At 34.5% G+C, this 21150-nt stretch overlaps 1 protein-coding gene across 1 annotated transcript; it reads right to left on the reverse strand.

Annotated features, from left to right (window-relative positions):
- Nucleotides 1–141: 141 nt before the first annotated feature.
- Nucleotides 142–20241, reverse strand: LOC142225500 (uncharacterized). The gene is made up of 6 exons (XM_075295287.1): nt 20108–20241; nt 19674–20050; nt 11281–11628; nt 10353–10697; nt 7842–8165; nt 142–908 (listed from the first exon to the last, which is right to left on the reverse strand). Exons 2-6 carry the CDS (start codon nt 20034–20036, stop codon nt 270–272), a joined length of 2019 nt encoding a protein of 672 aa, XP_075151402.1. The 5' UTR covers nt 20037–20050; nt 20108–20241; the 3' UTR covers nt 142–269.
- Nucleotides 20242–21150: the final 909 nt, after the last annotated feature.

Below are 21150 nucleotides of genomic sequence, written 5' to 3' on the forward strand. Positions count from 1 at the left end.
ACAGTAAATTAGGTCATTAAAAACAAAACAGTGGTGAACACAAATTGGAGAGAAAAAAATAAAATGTGTACTTATGTAAAACACAAAAATAGATAATGAAAGGTAAAATGGCATTCATGATATATAGAAAATAACTGCGGCTATATGCAGGATATTTATATTTTGAAGCAATATAACATAAAATATGTAATTTCACATGAAAAAAGAACAAAAACTGGAAACTTTAACTCCCAAAATTCATTGAAAATGTACGGAGACATTAATTAATTTCACTTCTTTTTAATAATAAGCTGTCCCAAGAGGTACTTTAAAAAATTGTTCAAACTATTTTCGTCATTGTACAACTCAAATTGTATTGGAGAATATCCGAATTGTGTTAAGTGATAGTTGATGAATGCTCGTTGAGCGGCAATTTCAAGTAATAAATTTCTCTTCACTCCGTTGGCCGGTGGCGTAACTGAAGATATTGCCACAGAATCATCATCATCAGAGACTTGTCGAGAATTGTTAAGTGTAACATTTTCTCGAGAAGTAAGGCAAAAATTGTGATGCATTGATGGTGTTCTTACGAAATTGTGAGAAATGTTCACCATATTGGGATTTGAACGTCTAACTTTAACGACAGGTTGAAGTGATCTAATATTGTAGGTTTCCGGCTTCTTCACATCATATTTCGCAAATTCCAGTTTCAGCTTAATTGGACGTGGCAAAACTACTGCAGTATCGAACATTTCATTTTGCCTGCTACGTCTGTCATATCTTAAACTATTTTCCATCTTAATAGGTTTTGGAAATTCCCCCCGATACGAAGTGATTGACGTTTGGGACGACATTCGTGAGTCACTAGTTGCCTTATTTGGGGGTTTACGATTTGAATTTTTTTTCTTTTCCAATTTCCGTTTTTTCTTCTGTAAAAAGAAGAAAATACCTAATTTAAAATTTTGCACATGAAAAACTTGCACATTTACATAAAATGTTATTACAAAAAAAAAAAAATACTATTACATACAAAATATATTCGGAAAAAAAATTTATGTATTGGCCTCAGATTTGCTTTACTCCGGAGTTAATTAAAAAACAGCAGCACTTGTAGATTAACAATTGTTCCTTACACATGTTGTTATCTTCCATCTCCATTATCCCAAGAAAGAGTACACACAAAAACAATCAACCTAAGGATTCATAAATTACACTAGTTTACAAAAAAAAAATCATGTACACTTTATGGGAGGCAACTTTTCTTATGTATTTTGATCTGCTGAATTCGAAAAAAAATAAAATACAATCGGACATTTCTAACCCGAGATATAATTTGTTTAGTGAATAAAGAGGGAAAACTAAAAATAACGGGATATCTCAAAAACTGTTCCATAAAAAATTTTAAACATTTTTTTCGAATTCATCATATCAAAATACATAAGCAGTCTCCGATCCGGTTGAAATTCGGTACGTGGTGTTTATATATGGCCTCTAATATCCATGCAAAAATTGGTCCAAATCGGTCCATAATTATATATAGCCCCCATATAAATCGATCCCCAGATTTGACCTCCGGAGCTTCTTAGAAGAGCAAATTTCATCCGATCCGGTTGAAATTTGATACGTGGTGTTTATATATGGCCTCAAGAAGAATCTGAGAGGATACAAGCGAGAACTAAGAAAGGCTCAGCATAAATCTTGGAATGATTACTGCAGCAGTATTGAGAATACAACCGGGGCTTCCAGACTACGGAATGTAATAGCATCCACTAACTCCGCTCCAGTGTCATTAAAACATCGGAGGGCAATTGGACAACGTCCAGTGAGGAGATGCTGGGGGTACTATTCGACACACATTTTCCTGGAAATCAGGTTGAACCAGGTTCTGGCGGTGCTACCAGGGCTGTGGAGTCGAGTCAATTGTGCTCGACTCCGGCTCCGACTCCAGCATTTCTAATTAGCTTCGACTCCGAAGTCGACTCCAGGTGGTGCACCTAAATCAAATTTTAACAATATTCCAATTGTAATTTTAAGGTGTAGTGTTCCAAAAATATACCGAAATAAGTATTATATTTTGCAATATGTGTTTATATGTCCAAAAGAACTCTAATTTTTGATACGACTCGACGACTCAGAATTTTAGGGATGTAAAGAACTCTACATTTTAATGTTAGCCCAATGTCACATCAAAATGTGGGTGGATAACAACAATCTCCAGAATATGAATTTATAAAAAATAAAATTAGGCTTCCAGAAGTTTAAGAAGTAAAATCCTGGTATTGGTTTATATAGGCATTTTATAAAACATAAATCTATATAAAAAAGAAAAATACACAAACAACAAAATATCGGGCTAATCAGACAGAAAGTATACGAGGGCAGTTCTAGCACAAAAGCGCTGTATAAACAGAAAAAAGTTAAGTGTTTTGGAAACTTCCATCTCTGTTATGAACACATGTTAAATTTTGTTTCGATCTGGCAACTCCTTCATATAGAAACAGGTGTTCAAAAAAGACTCATCCGCATTTTTTTACAAGGGAAAAATTAGAAATGCGTGCTGTCATTCAATATTTACATAAAAAAGGTTTATCGGGACAAGAAATTCATAATGATATGGTGAATGTGTTAGGTGAAAGTGCTCCTTCATATGCAACAGTAAAAAATTGGGTTGCTGAATTTAAACGTGGTCGTACAAGCATTGAAGATGAACCACGTAGTGGACGTCCAAAAACAGCAACAACAACAGAATGTATGATATGGTATTAAATGGTCGACGAATAAAAGTGCGCGAAATTGCTAATATCATGGATATCTCAAATGATCGAGTCCATTTAATTTTGCATGAGTGCCACATTTTTAACAGTCGATCAAAAACGCATAAGAATGAACATTTCTCAAGCTGGTTTGGATCGTTTTAAGCGAAATAAAATGGATTTTAAGCGTCGTTTCATAACTGTTGATGAGACATGGATCCATCACTATACTCCAGAGACAAAAGAACAATCCAAACAATGGACTGACGCTGGAGGAAGTGCCCCAAAGAAGGCAAAAACAATTCAATCGGCTGGTAAGGTTATGGCAACGGTTTTTTGGGACTTCAAAGGTATTTTATTGATTGACTATCTGCAAAAGGGTACAACAATAAATTCAGAGTACTATTGCAACCTTTTGGATCAATTAAATGTACAAATTCGAAAAAAAAACGTATAGGCTTACAACACAAAAAAAAATTTTTCATCAAGACAACGCACCAGCGCACAAGAGTTTTTTAACAATGGCTAAAATCAACGAATTAAAGTACGAGTTGCTTGACCACCCACCTTATTCTCCTGATTTAGCTCCCACTGACTTTTACTTGTTCCCAAATCTAAAAAAATTCCTTGCTGGCAAGCGTTTTACCTCAAATGAAGATGCAATTACAGTTGTAAACCACTATTTTTAAAGACCTTGAGGAAAGCTATTTCAATCAAGGGATAGAATTGCTAGAAAAACGTTGGACTAAGTGTATTGAAGTTTCAGGACATTATATTCAAAAATAAAAATATTTTTGAAAAACTAACTATTCTCTTTCATTGATAGGCTAAGAAGGTTCCGAACCGCCCTCGTAGATGTTAAAAAATATAATGTGTCGGATATATAAAACAAACATAAACTGCCATAAATTGCAACAGGCGGAATTTTAAATAACCACTACCATACAACAGATGACAGGAATAGATGGACAGTTAGGAATATTGTTTCTATAGAATTAAAATTGTGAAACAGCGATTTATAAATGGTCTATCAGTTATGGACATTAGAGGCCAATAATTTAATGTAAAGAATCTCGAGTGGCTTTGATGAAACCAATTTTCTCCCAAAAGACCGGCTCAGATGGCACGTTGGCAGAGGTTTAATTTAAAATTACAGCTTCCAAGGACATCGGGTGTATATGGAGATTTCTCAAGTAATTATCTCCATATACAAATCTAGGCCGACGGAAAATTTCTGCATTTATTTATAAAAATCAAATAACTCTAAATTCAAAATTTCTGACAAATCTTATGAAAATTTTAGACTAGGAAATATTTCTTAAAACAAATCGAAAGATGGGTTTATATGTAGGTCAGCGTTGCCACTGCGAAATTTTATTTTGGACCAAAATTTTTCCAAAATCGGACTAAAATTCCCTCCAGTGGACCAAATTTCCAATTTCGAAGCAAAATGCTTTAAGAAATATTTTACAGTTGTACATAGTGCTTTTATTAGAAAAGTAAAATAAATCGGAAAGGACTGATATGATTTAGCGGTTGACATCAACTTCGACTTTTCAACTTTTTTATTTAAATTTGAAAAAAAATTTACTTTTTGAACAGGTCGAATTTTAAAGTCAATTTTAGTTGAAATGGTATCTAATCCCACACTGAAAAACAAGCATTCACGGCTCCAAATTTTGTCTTTACGCTAATGATTTTGGTATTGATTCCGAGCCAAAGAAACAGAGAAGTGAAGACACATTTACGTCACAAATCCCTGTTACTTCAAGTGAAAATTATTTTATGTTTCAAGTAAAAAACGACTTTAAAATAATGTATTAAAAACACCTCTTATTTTTAAAAGCTTTTACTCAAGATGCAAAACGTCAACAATATTTCATTCATTTTGTATATTTTTTCAGGAGTATTAAAAGCCATTTTTACTTTAGTAAAACGAAATTTTCTTTCATGTTAAGATACCCAATTTTATGTCGAATCACTTAACTATAAGGACAAACCGACTTCATTGAAAAGTTTATAGACTTTTGGACAAGAAAAAAACTTTATTCTTCTATGCTAAGCAACAAGTATTTTAAGCACATGAAATCTTTGGCCTCACGACAATATTTTAATATATATTATTGAATATGTGATAGATTTTTTAAATACTAGAATGGACCAAAATGGGCCAAATTCCGTTTGGTCCGACCATCGGACCAAATTTAAAAATTAGAAATATTTTGGACCGATCGGTCCAAAACGGCAACGCTGATGCAAAAATTAAACACTAAACTCGTCGCTGGTAAATTTAAAGACGACAAAAAGCGACGATGTTGGCGACAAAAAGCGACACCAGGAATACAGATTTTCTTCGATAGCAGAATATATCGACGAACGGAATACCAATTAGTGGCGACTGACGGAAAGCGACAAAAAGCGACGGCGAGGGCGACTTCGGAATAAGGGAATGAGTTTCTGGACTCTGCCCCAGGGAAATCAACAATAATTGATTGGTATGCAAAATTCAAGCGTGGTGAAATGAGCACGGAGGACGATGAACGCAGTGGACGCCCGAAAGAGGTGGTTACCGACGAAAACATAAAAAAAATCCACAAAATGATTTTGAATGACCGTAAAATGAAGTTGATCGAGATAGCAGAGGCCTTAAAGATATCGAAGGAACGTGTTGGTCATATCATTCATCAATATTTGGATATGCGGAAGCTCTGTGCAAAATGGGTGCCGCGCGAGCTTACATTTGACCAAAAACAACAACGTGTTGATGATTCTGAGCGGTGTTTGCAGCTGTTAACTTGTAATACACCCGAGTTTTTCCGTCGATATGTGACAATGGATGAAACATGGCTTCATCACTACACTCCTGAGTCCAATCGACAGTCGGCTGAGTGAACAGCGACCGGTGAACCGTCTCCGAAGCGTCCGCTGGCAAAGTAATGGCCTCTGTTTTTTGGGATGCGCATGGAATAATTTTTATCGATTATCTTGAGAAGGGAAAAACCATCAACAGTGACTATTATATGGCGTTATTGGAGCGTTTAAAGGTCGAAATTGCGGCAAAACGGCCCCATATGAAGAAGAAAAAAGTGTTGTTCCACCAAGATAACGCACCGTGCCACAAGTCCTTGAGAACGATGGCAAAAATTCATGAATTGGGCTTCGAATTGCTTCCCCACCCACCGTATTCCCCAGATCTGGCCCCAGCGACTTTTTCTTGTTCTCAGACCTCAAAAGGATGCTCGCAGGGAAAAAAATTTGGCTGCAATGAAGAGGTGATCGCCGAAACTGAGGCCTATTTTGAGGCAAAACCGAAGGAGTACTACCAAAATGGTATCAAAAAATTGGAAGGTCGTTATAATCGTTGTATCGCTCTTAAAGGGAACTATGTTGAATAATAAAAATTTGATTTTTATAGTTTGGAAGCTTTTACTGTCTCCATTTTTATAGTTTGGAAGCTTTTACTGTCCTTGAATATATATCCACATTTTTCCCGCGTAAAATTAAATATTTGTCTTGATTTTCCGACATAGAATTGCGTCGGAAATAAAAATATTTTAAACCGAAAAAATTAAAATAATTTTTTTTTTTAATCAGCTGATTGTTTTCTAGTGATATCGGCCTTTTATTACCGAGTATTGTAATTGGTACAAAAAGTAATCGTCGTCGTCGCCGTCGCCACTTCACAGGAATACCAATTGAATGACGAGACGACTTAAAAGCGACAGACGACAAAAAGCGACGGCGAGAGCGGGGGCGACTTCAGGAATAAGGGTTATTGTCACATATCGACGGAAAAACTCGGGTGTATTACGAGTTAACAGCTGCAAACACCGCTCAGAATCATCAACACGTTGTTGTTTTTGGTCAAATGTGAGCTCGCGCGGCAACCATTTTGCACAGAGCTTCCGCATATCCAAATATTGGTGAATGATATGACCAACACGTTCCTTTGATATCTTTAAGGCCTCTGCTATCTCGATCAACTTCATTTTACGGTCATTCAAAATCATTTTGTGGATTTTTTTGATGTTTTCGTCGGTAACCACCTCTTTCGGGCGTTCACCGTCCTCCGAGCTCATTTCACCACGCTTGAATTTTGCATACCAATCAATTATTGTTGATTTCCCTGGGGCAGAGTCCGGAAACTCATTATCAAGCCAAGTGTTTGCTTCCACCGTATTTTTTCCCTTCAGAAAACAGTATTTTATGAAAACACGAAATTCCTTTTTTCCCATTTTTTTCACAATAACAAAAGTTGCTTCACAAAAGACGCTCTATCTCACAAACTAATTGACTTACAGACGTCAAATTTTGACACGAATCATTTGAAGGTTGGTACTATATAAAAATAATATGCATTTAATACTAGCGACGCCATATATGTGTCAGACCGGGGACTTATCAGCCAACCTGTTATTTCCAAGCAGTGGTCATGGGACTGGTTGTATTTAGCCGGTTGGTAGCCACTTCATGCATTTGTCTTTAGAACATAATGAACCTATCCCCTAACTGGTTTAAATGTCTCCATCATAGGACTAATTAACACACTTTTGGCCCTTTTGCATCTATAACAGGGACATTTCATTTTATATTTTCTCTACACTTGTTCATATTCTATTAACATCAGAAATATTTAAATTGACGTCTCGACGCTATGTGTTCAATGGCGTTTGTGGCTGTCCAATTGTAAAAATTAGATAATAATAAAATAAAATTTCTTCATTCATATGAACTTCCAAGGCAACTTCTAAAGCAATGTAATGGCTATTTGGGAAGAACTGTCTTTCTAACATGTCTATTTGAACTGGTTAATTGATGAGCTGAAAACAACCGGCCAAAGAGACAATTGACCCTTTCTATGACAACTCCATATTAATTTCTCCGGTCACTTAACCGATTAAAGGACCTGTACCAGTTATAAAGGACAAGTGAAACGACGGGTTTGGGACCAGTCTCAAGAACTGAAGGGTTATTACACCCTGTACCATAGTAGTGGTGAAGGGTATAATTAATTGGATCAATAAATGTCGTGATTGAATCGCATTGGAACTACAGGTGCAAGGCGATGTTTAGCAAAAAACAATTTTATTTAATTTTCAAAAGTTTTACCTTATTGCGGATCATATCTGCCTTCATACTTATTTTTTCTTTGTGTACCAACCGAGGAGATGCTCGTTTTTGCAAGGAAGCTGCATCTTTCTGAATACTTCTCAGATCTTTATCATACGCACTCGGATTCATTTCAATTCTAAAGTAAGAATATTCTTCATTTTGATTGAAATTGAGTTTCATTTGTTCTAGCAAATTGCTTCCATTATTTACAGATGCGATTGTCATTTGATTTGGTCCGTGTTCTGAATAGGAAATCGCTGGATCAATGCTTCCATCGTAAGGAATTATATTTATGTTCGTTTCAGCGTCCTCCTCATAAACCTATTTGAAATATAATAAAAAAAAACAAAATGATTTAAAAAGAAATTACAAGAAAAGCAGATATTATATATCATGGTACAATTATTTATAATGTAGCCTTAAAAGTCCAAAATTAACAACAAAAATATAAAAAGAGCTCAATGTCAGTAAAAGGTAAATAAATAAATAAATATTTATTTGAATATGTAAATGTCACACGAGATTTTCCTACATTTTCTAATTAAATAGAAGAAGAGCACGCCGATGTTGCTTCTTCACTTTGTACTCTGTTCTAAATGTAAACAAAGTTCTTTCAATAACATTTTTCACAAAAACGCCAAACAAATGACTTACAAAGTATTGTAAAAAAAATTAGCTTGAGTTGAAGGTGGTTTATTTTATGTATATGTTATGAACTTTTTTTATGTTTATATACATTATTATGGAATTAAATATTTTTATTTTATTTGAAAAAGTGTGCTCTTTTTTTCGTATGTGCTCTTTTTATAAACTGAATGTGCTCTTTTTGCCTCTTCAAAATCTGGCATCCCTACTGCTTGCTGAAATAGCTAAAATTGTCTGCTATTTTTTGAGCCCAATTAGACTAAAACACGTTTTAGTTTGGGTAAAATAAATAACCAACTTGAACTATGTATTATAGTAACACAAAACAAAAAATATTTAGAATGTGTATTGTATTAAGGCTAGCGCACAAACAAAAGTTTTGTTGATCGCATTTATGAGCTTTTAAGTTTCTTGAAAACACTTTGCGTTACAATTAAAAACCCTAAAACTTGGGGTAGGAAGTCACGCTCACGCAAATTCAGAAATTAAAAGCCATACTCGCGCACGCTCCCGCACATTTCACGACAATTTTTATAATTCACGAGAAATCTCGTGACTCACGAATATTTTCGGAACACGACCATTTTCGTGACTCAATAAAATTCTCGATATTCACGAAATTTCTCGTGACTGACGACAATATTCTTGATTCACGAAAATGTTCGTGACACAACAATTAGCATTCACGAAAATTCATGTGATTCACGACAAATCTCATGATGAGAAATTAACGTTCATAACACACGACGGAGCCATTAGCACAATTAAAATATGTCGCACAATCAAACAATGGACGCTATTTAAATCTTTAGCGTGATAAAATACGTGAAGGTGATTAAAAGCGGTGAGCTTGAATTTAATCGTGAACATGAATCTGTTCGTGAGTGTGATTTTTTGTGTCTGTTTACCGTGAGTGTGAATTTTATCGTGAACGTGTATTTTATCGTGAACAGGAATTTTATCGTGAACTTGAATTCTATCGTGAGCGTGAGTTAGATCGTGAACGTGAATTTTTTCATGAGCATGATTTCGGAGAAATTTATCTCACTCACAATCACGAAAATAATTTGATTTTTACTCACGCTCACGCACGACACATTTTTGTTTAGTCCCGTTCACGCACATTCAAGAGATTTAGTTTAAATTTCAATAACTGCCAGAGCTTCCTCCCTTTTTACGATTCCTTCCCAATTGCTCCCCAACACTGCAGATATGTCTTCCACATCATCGCCGCATTTCTCATCACTGGGACATCCCAATCGAAGTTCAAAAATTGTTCAATATCATTGTTTGTCAAACCGTTTTCTTTAGGTCTCATTTCCAAAAGTATATAAATTTACTACCACAATTTCCCAAAAGTTGCGCACAGGCAACTTTACAACTTTAAAAATTCCTCACCTGTTTTTTTTTTTTTTTTTTGCAATTCTAAGGTTTGACTTATCAAATATTTTATTTGATATGTACTACAACAGATTTAATAAAAAAATTTTTGTTGTAATTTTTTGGAAGAAGTTACATGTATAAAAAACTATTTCCAAATTCGCAAATATTGTTTTCTTGAGGCACGTGCGTACTAATGAAAAAAATGTTGCTAATTGACAACCAAATTAGCTTTTGTATTCAACTTGTAGAAAACACTTGTAGCTTTCGATACCGTTACAGTTTTATGAAAAAAACAACGCTGACAGTCTCAAAACAAAAAAAGTTGCCCACAGGCAACTTTAGGGTCGAAAGGGTTAAATAAATGTATAATGTCGTATTACTGTTTAATGTAACTATAACATCGCATATAGTTCTCATTTTCTCCTTCCATTGAATGATATTTAAAACATATAACTACATATAGGTTAATGTATTACTTACGTCACTTGCATTATTTTTACAATCAGCAGTGCAGTTATTAAAGTCTTCAATCTTTAGAAATCTTGTCGGAGATATCGTTAGCAAATCTTTCGAGTTGAAAGTCTCGCTCTCTTCTTTCTCCTCGACGCAATTATTGACAACCAGGGGTTCAGATTTTATGGTAAAAATTACACTTTCTTCGTTCATCATGCTACAATTATCAATTAAAATATTTCCAGAACATGGAGCAAATGTAGTTTGCGTTTGATCTATATTTAATGATCCTGTTGTTTCGACGATGCTTTTGTTTTGATTCATCGATGTCTCCTGTCCGTTTAGTTGTAATCCAGACTCTATGTTGGGTAGCTAAAAAAATATAATATGTTTTTGTTATAGAATTAATTGGATTGACTATCGAATGAAACACAATTATTTATACATTCAAATATCTAATGCAATTAATTGGAATAGTTTTTGTAGTCAACAAAATTAACACCTGTCTTTTTTCCACAATTCGACATATTCAATTTTCTTTTCTTCTCAGTTCTTATTTTCTTATCCCATGCAAAATTCGACGAAATACCCCAACTGAGGGCATATCGACAAAAAAGTGATGTTTTTAAATTTTATTTTTTGTAGTTTACAAGATAGTCCCATTGTATTGCTTATTTATTTATCGACGAAGTAAAACATAAACACTAAAGCGAAAATTAGTTTGATTTGTTAATAATGTAATTGGGGGACAAATAGCCTCTACGCGGCTATGTTACATATAACGACGGAAATGAAATACGTAACCAAAATCGACTGTGGAATTTATGGGAGCAAAAAATAATAAGTAGCTATAGGAATTCTAAGACATTTTTGTGAATCTTGGAAGACCACTACAATTTTATCCAAATGCGCTAAAAAAGATAGACTTAATACTCAAGGATATTACAATACTCACGTTATTATTATCTGCTATAGAATAAACTTCTGAAATCCTCAAAAAACAAGCCGATGACGTCGTAGCTAAATCCTCTGACAAAATCGGCGAAGTTCGAATAGTATTTTCAACGTTAGGACCAAATTCTGGTTCTGATTTAATTGTGATACATTCAGTTACCCCTGATGTCATATTTGTACTACCAATGTTTGGTATTGCATCCAATTTCGATTGCTGATGTTTGACGATTCTATTTTGTTGGTCTGGAGATTTTTGTTGAGTTCCGTGTTGCGTAGTTAATTTCAAACTATTAACACTGACTTCTTCTAAATCTTGTTTTATACGCAATCCAATTTCCAGAGTAGACGTCTAAAAGGACATTTTTATAAAATGGTGGAATACAAAAAGAAATTTAAAGTTAAAAATTGCTTGAATTTAATTCTTTATACAGTGTCATAGAAATATATATATTTTGATCAGGACTATTACGACACATTATCCATTGAACTCGTATTTAATATATAGGGAGATCCATCTCGAATATCTTTTATGAGACATTCATATCGGTTTAATTTGGCAATTGGACTTAATGAGAATATAGATCAGTTTTACCTGAAATTTTGAATGAGCCATGCAAATAATCTATTGGTTAGGAAAACAATAGATTATTATTATTGGTTAGGTGCGATTGGATCATTCTGCAAGTAATCATTGAGAACTGTTGTTTAAGCTACGTTACGTTTGGTAACCCTGCTATGTTACTAAAAACGGTGGAATGGAAGAATATCACAAAAATAGTTTACAAAGTTGGAAGAAAAAACTAGAACTACTTAATCTATGTGAAATCCCCTTTAATTCGAGACCATTTAAGGCGGTTCCGCCCGACTAAATTCTTAGAATGGCGGTTCACCTTTGGACTTTTAAAAAATTTCCGAAAACTGTTCTGTAGTATAAAAGATATCCACTTTTTCCTATGAAAAGTAATCTACATCATTAACGATACTATTTTGCACGAATCAAAATTTCTGCTGATAATGGCAATACATTCGAGAAAATAAGCAACCAAAAATATTTCGTTGTTTACTTAACAATGTATTGATAGTTATCTGCACAGAAACAGCTGATATTAAAGGATTGAAAATGTAATTTAAAATGATTACTTGGGTGTTATTTTTCTTGTTATCCCTTCTTAACGATCATTAAAATTGAATACAGAATCCTGGTTGTGAGGAAAACTGAATAAGAGAGCAGTGACTGACGGAATTATAAGGCTATTTAAAATTCTATAGCGATGTTTCCCAATGGATGGACAAATAAGTTTTGGTCTCACTATAGTGTTTTGAAGGCAATTTTGTATGTACATCTATTTTATTCAAAAATTAATATAATATCCCTATACCGGCTGATAACGTGGACTTCAGAAAGCTAATGTGATTGAGTCCACAATTCAATGCCCTTTGTCAGATCAAAAAACATTGCAGCTACCCCTTTATTATATATTAATGCCAACATTTAATGGAACTTTACACCTCGGCCAATTCGCCACATCTCTTATTGTTAATATTTCAGCGGGAAAAACACTACAATGATTAAATAATATTTTCGCTATTTGAAGTTCCAGTTCTTTAGAATATACTCCGAAACCCACTTGTCCATCCAATTTGGAGCCATCAATGTAGAAAACTATATGTTTATTCCCCGGGGTCTGTATGCTCCACGCCTCACTGTTGGGAATTAGAGTTTCAAACTTTTTGAACCGATTTCAACCAAATGTAGCATACTTTACGAAACTATCAATTGTTCTCCGTGTGCACAATATATACATATATTTTGATTTCAATCACGAAAATCGTGGACTCCATCATTTTTTAATTGAAATGTCTTCAATCACGAAAATGATAGTATCAATCATCCATTTTGTTTTTTGAAAACCAACACGATTTTCAATAATTTAATTGAATTTTGTCACGGAATCAATTAATTGTGTGATTCTTATTTTTATTTGAAATAAAAGAAATTATGCGTTTTTTATAAAAAAATCGTCAATATTTTATTTTCTTGAATTATGCTATAGATTAAAGAATTTGGTTTTACTCGAAATCGAGTAAAAGTGGATTTGAAATCCCCTTTTTATAAGGAAAATGACAGTTGAAATCTAGTTAAAGTGGATTTTGGAAGTGTAATGTGAATGAGGTATAACATAACTTAGACATACAATTATGATCAATAACAACTAAAGGGTTAAAAATAAACTGTATAAATCATTATCTTCCTTATCATATTAACGATGTCAACATGTTCCTTCTAATATGTAGATGCGCCTAGATTTCCAATAAATCAGCAGTCTGTAAGCTAAATTAGTTTTTCTGAAAGTAAACAGAATAATTCGAATTTAATTTTGTTCAATTAAAAGTTAATTTTGTTAAACGTTACCTACATATAATATCAAGTTCAATTCTTACTTCCAGGTTGAAGATTTATAATCTTCTTTTGCAGTTGTAGTCTTTTAGCATAAAGAGGTTTATTAAGAAGCTCGGTAAATTAATTTTAGTAACAATTCCTTTCCAAAAATTCCACATTGAAATCGTCTATTAAAAATTTGAACCAATCAAAGACAAAAATAATGGGAAAGCAATGTAACATTTGGTATTATATTGATGATACTTTGCAAATTCTGGAAATAGAAAAAATATAAATGGAAAATACATATTTTTATTATTTTCGGATTTTTTCATATTTTCCAAAATATAAAATCCAAAACAAAGAACTTTTTTAGCATTACACAATTCAGCTCATTAGTTTATATATCAGATATACTGCTCTCTACTTGGGTTCAAACTGAAAAAGGCAGATAAAACAAAAATGCAATTTAATGCCAACGCTACTTCGCAACTTCAAGGTGAATCTTCCAACAAACCCATACCGCTCTTAGTTTTAAGAAAACTAGGAGTGGAGGTACCCACCTTTTGATTGCAAACATATTCTTTTATTCTTATGTATTTGATAAAATGATGGAGTTGATGGGATTGATTAGTCAATTTCACAAAATAAAATTGCTCACTAAAGAAATGAATAAAAAATATATTATTTTAGTCCGTTTAATGTAAACAGACTTCAATGGAAAACGGTATTTACATTTCACAATTGCTTACCTTCAATAAACGTAGATTGTTTTCCATTATTACAATACCACAAAACACAGGTAATTTCAAATGCGTTCTGCCATATATTTTTTCAAACCTTTACCACGTGGCCATTTGTTGTTGCGCACTTTATTTATTTCAACCCTTTTCTATGATTTGTTGTTGCGTTCAAAATATTTATGCACACATTTCGTACGCAGCAGACAGAATGACGCCAATCATGTTTTTCAATTTACGCGAAAAACAAAACCCCAACCGTTCGTTACGAGTTACTTCCATCATACGTTGTTGAATAAATACTCATTATCTTGTTCTCTTTTCGCTCTTTCCATTGCTCAAAATTATTCAGTTTCAATCACAAAGGCGATTGGATCAATCACATGTGTAATTGGAAACGGAAAAAATTTCAATCACGTTTGTAATTGAAAATTATTTCCGAATTGATTAACAAATTGATTGAATCAATTAATATTTTAATTGGAAACGTAACAAATATCAATCATTTTTTTAATTGGATTATATTCGGATTGAATCAATTAACATATTAATTGAATCCGTTTTCAAATTAAATTACGTGTTTAATTGAAAAAATTTAGGTGATAATTTCTTGTGTGTATATTTTACCCTTCACCACTATTCAGACCGAAACTCTTGGATACCATCTCAACTCCTTCAAGGTTTACACTAGATAGGGTCACGGCCTAAAGGAAAGAAAAAAGTTGGTGCGGTCACCCCCCAGTTTTGTAGCATATTCGAAGACAATTTCAGAACACCAAAACTTTTTTTTTTCGTGCACCCTACGCCTGCCCCGAAATACAATTTATTGTGCTGTGTCCGATCGAAAAGAAACGCATGCCGTTGTTCGTGGTTGATCAGGGGCTATATTTCGTGCATTGGTCATTTTTGACTCCAACGTCAAATTTGATTTTTAATTTTTTTTTTATTTGGCTTCGTATACCCCATGATGCCCATTTCTGATAACCATTATAAAGATCTTAACAAAATATGAAACTTTTTATTTTGAAGTATTTACTTATATTCATAAACAAAAAAGTTACAGAGATTTTAAAAAATCAATAGGTCACCCTACACACCACCAAAGATTTTTATACTTATAGAAAATCTCCAGACTTACAATTTAAATTGGCTAACGCCCTGGGCGACACACAACGGAAGTAAAAAATAAATATGCATTTGCACAAAATAGCATTTATTATTATCGGGCAATACATATGTATTAAAGGTGTCGATCAATTTGAGGCATTTTGTCGAATTTTGATTCTTAGCAATAAGGTTTTTACAATGATATTGGGTAGATCTCACCGAGATAGGTGGTCAATTGTGGGTTGTGAGATATTATTTGGCCAAATCTCAACCCTCCTGTGTAAACTATCAAGTCAATTGCATTAAAATCCCATTGGAAACTGGTTTAAAATATGAAATATTCTACCATATTTTCCCAAATCCGTCGAACATATATATGGGAGCTATATCTAAATCTAAACCAAATTTGGCACACTTGACGATACTATTAATTGTACTCCTGTACGAAATTTTAAGCAAATCAGAGTAACAGGTTGGCTGATAAGTCCCCGGTCTGACACATAGATGGCGTCGCTAGTATTAAATGCATATTATTTTTATATAGTACCAACCTTCAAATGATTCGTGTCAAAATTTGACGTCTGTAAGTCAATTAGTTTGTGAGATAGAGCGTCTTTTGTGAAGCAACTTTTGTTATTGTGAAAAAAATGGGAAAAAAGGAATTTCGTGTTTTGATAAAATACTGTTTTCTGAAGGGGAAAAAAATACGGTGGAAGCAAAAACTTGGCTTGATAATGAGTTTCCGGACTCTGCCCCAGGGAAATCAACAATAATTGATTGGTATGCAAAATTCAAGCGCGGTGAAATGAGCTCGGAGGACGGTGAACGCAGTGGACGCCCGAAAGAGGTGGTTACCGACGAAAACATCAAAAAAATCCACAAAATGATTTTAAATGACCGTAAAATGAAGTTGATCGAGATAGCAGAGGCCTTAAAGATATCAAAGGAACGTGTTGGTCATATCATTCACCAATATTTGGATATGCGGAAGCTCTGTGCAAAATGGGTGCCGCGCGACCTCACATTTCACCAAAAACAACAACGTGTTGATGATTCTGAGCGGTGTTTGCAGCTGTTAACTCGTAATACACCCGAGTTTTTCCGTCGATATGTGACAATGGATGAAATATGGCTCCATCACTACACTCCTGAGTCCAATCGACAGTCGGCTGAGTGGACAGCGACCGGTGAACCGTCTCCGAAGCGTGGAAAGACTCAAAAGTCTGCTGGCAAAGTAATGGCCTCTGTTTTTTGGGATGCGCATGGAATAATTTTTATCGATTATCTTGAGAAGGGAAAAACCATCAACAGTGACTATTATATGGCGTTATTGGAGTGTTTGAAGGTCGAAATTGCGACAAAACGGCCCCATATGAAGAAGAAAAAAGTGTTGTTCCACCAAGACAACGCACCGTGCCACAAGTCATTGAGAACGATGGCAAAAATGCATGAATTGGGCTTCGAATTGCTTCCCCACCCACCGTATTCCCCAGATCTGGCCCCCATCGCCTTTTTCTTGTTCTCAGACTTCAAAAATTTGCTCGCAGGGAAACAATTTGGCAATGAAGAGGTGATCGCCAATTTGACAATGAAGAGGTGATCGCCGAAACTGAGGCCGAAGGAGTACTACCAAAATGGTATCAAAAAATTGGAAGGTCGTTATAATCGTTGTATCGGTCTTGAAGGGAACTATGTTGAATAATAAAAACGAATTTTGACAAAAAAATGTGTGACCGGGGACTTATCAGCCAACCTGTTAAAACTCGTTGCGGAGGCGATATAAGCGCATATCGCGCGAAAGATATATACTCCTCTCCCTGTGCAAAGTTTAACTTCAATCGGAGAAGAACTTTGGCCTCTGTGGTCATATATGGGAGCTATATGTAAATCGGAACGGATTTAGATGACATTGCAGGATTTACGGGAATAACAAAATATTGGGAGGTATGAAATTTGAAGAAAATGGGTTGATAAACATGTGATTTATGACCAATTCGGTGATAACTATATATGGCAGCTATATCTAAATCTGTAACCGATTTCTTCCAAAATCAATAGAGCCGAAAAAAACTGCGAGCTGGACTTTGCACACAAAAATGCATCGACAGGCAGACGGACATTGCTAAATCGACTCAGAATTTAATTCTAAGTCGATCGGTATACTAAAGTATGTGTCTATGACGGCTCTTCTGGGCGTTACATACAAATGCAAAAACTTATTATACCCTATACCACAGTAGTGGTGAAGGGTATAAAAAGTTATATCACGCTAGTGCCCAAAAAAATGGTCTTTAGTAAAAGAAAATATTCGTTAGCAATAATTATTTCCAAACAGAAGGAATTACTGGGGGTAATGGCACAAGAGCTTTTGATAATGATATTTTCACTTCGACTTACCACGGATTTTCTTTGTTCTTAACCGAGATGATATGCTCAGAGAGTAAGTCAATTTTAAAACAAGTAAGTAAAGTCTAAAGTCGGGCGGAGCCGACTATATTATACCCTTCATTACTATGTAGACAAACACTTGTGTTACCGTCTCAACTACTTCAATTTTGCTGGGAGCTATATAAAAGTTTGCATATCCAGAATACCTTTAATCGGGACAATTTTTTGTACTTCTACAAAAACTCTAGAATCAAAATTTAAATCGGCTAACACCATGGTATGAAACACAATGTTAGTAAAAAAATATGGGAAATATGAAGCGAGAGAAATTTTAACGCAATTGTTCAAAGGAGCATTTATGATTTATCAGGCGATATATATGTATTCGAGATATAGGACAATTTTAGTAATATTTACAATTTTTGCTACTCATCAGTGGCGATTTTACAAGGATATTGATTAGATCTCGCCAAGATATGTGGTCAAGTGTGGGTTGTGATATATTATTTGGTCAAGTCGGGCGACTTGGTATCGTCATTTATTCTATTTTATTAAGTCATTAACAGCAAATGCAATACATTTTGAGAATACCAATTCGAATATTACCGAGAAGTATTTATTATTGTCATTACAAGTTAGTCATTATAACTCACCGCAATGTAATGCAATGTGTAATGACAGTTTTACTCCTGGTAATGTAAATTGTAATGAGATGTGGTTACCTAGTTTTTGCTGGGTATTAATGTATTACTGTTCCAAGAACAATACGATTTATTGGCCACGAAGGCTTACTGTATTGTTAAATAAATGGAATGAAATATATATGACAGCTATATCTAAATCTGAACCGATTTTTTTCAAAATCAATAGCGATTTTCTTTGTTCCAAAAAGCGACCCTTTGACAAATTTGAGGACGATCGGACTTAAACGGCGACCTGTATTTTGCGCACAAAAATACATGGACAGACAGACGAATATTGCTAAATCGACTCAGAATTTAATTCTAAGACGATCGGTATACTAAACGATGGATCTCAAAATTTTCCTTCTTGGCGTTACATCTAAACGCACAAACTTATTATACCCTGTACCACAGTAGTGTAGTAGTAGCAAATACACATCGGCTATGCACCCTCTCTCAGACTCGGCGCTAAAAGATATGGATCCAATTCGCCTCTCAGTGAAATTGGATCTTATCATTCCAGTCACTTTTAGATTTTTTCATTGTAATTCGAATTTATCATTATAAAAAAGTAAGTGAACTACATCAAAAAACGCGTTTTGAGAAAAACATTGAAAGTCGGAAATTCAAATCTGAAGGTTACTTTATTTCTATATTCAGAAACACAACAAAAACTTGAAAATACACGATGTTATTAGTTAGAAGTTCACCTCAATTGACTGAATTCGCCAAGGGAGCGTGAAATAATGGACCATCACTATACCTAACCTAGGTATTTCCTAGCCATGTCCGAGAGGCACGATCTTAGAGGGGACACAGCTGAAAAATATTTTGTTTCTTACCTAAAACTCTATTACAACTACTAAACTAACCCTTTCATATTACATGTGACTTATTTTAGATAAATTGTAATTCCGCTGCATAATGATAATTGCGATAGAAATTATGAATTATTTAGAAATTTAACCAGGATTGTCGAAATCGTTCAATATTGGACAGAACTATAGAGATATTTTCAAACAAAATATAATTCGCATACGAAATCGTACATCCTAAGGCGCTTATATCCGCGCATTCCAAAAACCACAATACAAACCTTAGGGATTTTTTCTTCAAGAAGAGGTTTCAATCGCGATTTTGCCATCAGAAGATTAATGCTGGTGAGACCAATTTCATTTGTGTTATTTGGAGCTACTATTATATGTTCAGGCATGGGGGGAGGTTGTGGAGGCACATAAGTATGAACCTTTTCTACGATATCAAGGTCACATTCCGCGCTACTATACAATGAATTCTCAGGCGTCCAATGAAGAGTAAAACTATCATCTTTTTCCGTATTGGGAGTCATTCTGGAAGCTTCATCACGGTCTTGCAAGTTTAATGGCCCATTCGGGTCGTAGTCTTCTGGTCGACAGTTTCGATTACAAGTACATCCAATAAGGCATTTGCAGGATGCCATATTAGGCAATTTATCTATTGAAATTAAAAAAAAAAATATCCAATAGAATTACATATTTAGAGATTACTTACCTTAAATCAAAATACGAAGAATGTTGGACATACAAATTTCGTCAGATATTTTGTCTCGAAGACCAAACTCCACCCACTAGTATCAAAGCGTGATAAAGCCAAAAGTGTGCACAAATAATCCGTTATTCTACCAAGTTGTTCTAGGAATGAAATTTTAAATTTATCGGTAAACATATTTATCGATAATAAAAATGGGAGATAGTGTTACCAGATTTAAAAAAAGTGATTGGGTCATTTATTGCGTCGCCCAGACAATTGGTTTTTCCGGACGGAATGTCTGTGTTTATAAAGAATCTTATGCACTTTACAGATTATCAGTTATTCCGGACGACAGTGCTTGTGTCGAACATATCCCATATATTGCGCACATTATAAATTAAGTCCGAAGGCATAATCGATACTGCTGCATGTTTATAGGATCGATAACACATTTACCGATTATTTAGTCATCGCCGACAAGTCGTATCGATCCGACACACTGTAAGATTCTTTATAAACACCGACATTCCGTTCAGAATAACTGATATTCTGTAATATGCCTTCGGACTAATGCGCTTTACAGACTATCAGTTATTCCGGACGACAGTGCTCGTGTCGAACATATCCCATATATTGTGCACATATAAGTTAAGTCCGAAGGCATAATCGATACTGCTGCATGTTTATGGGATCGATAACACATTTACCGATTATTTAGTCATCGCCGACAAGTCGTATCGATCCGACACGCTGTAAAGGGCACCTTATACGGTCGGATAAACCCTGCGACACAACACGTTGCGGCGACAAATCCGATTGTATAAGGTGGTGTTCGGCTGTCGCGGGGACGTGTTGGCATAAAATCAAAACAATCCCAACAAACAAATGCTAAATTTCAACAATTTTTCAAACATTTTTTCAAAGGATTAGGGTAATATTCAAGTTGAGAAATTGTTGAGAAAATCGCGTTCTCAACAAAAACAGACATTACCCTCAACAGTGAAATTCAACACATTAGCAATAATATCTCAAGTGTTATCCTCAAATTCAAATGCATCGCTACT

Source organism: Haematobia irritans, chromosome 2 (genome assembly GCF_050003625.1).
Source record: "Haematobia irritans isolate KBUSLIRL chromosome 2, ASM5000362v1, whole genome shotgun sequence".
NCBI lineage: Eukaryota > Metazoa > Arthropoda > Insecta > Diptera > Muscidae > Haematobia > Haematobia irritans.

Coding starts and splice junctions, on each gene's coding strand:
- LOC142225500 (XM_075295287.1), bottom strand. CDS start 20,036: ATGGCATCCTGCAAATGCCTTATTGGATGTACTTGTAATCGAAACTGT. Junction 10,698..11,280: donor CTATAGCAGATAATAATAAC/GTGAGTATTGTA, acceptor ATATTTTTTTAG/CTACCCAACATAGAGTCTGG. Junction 8,166..10,352: donor GTAAAAATAATGCAAGTGAC/GTAAGTAATACA, acceptor TATTTCAAATAG/GTTTATGAGGAGGACGCTGA.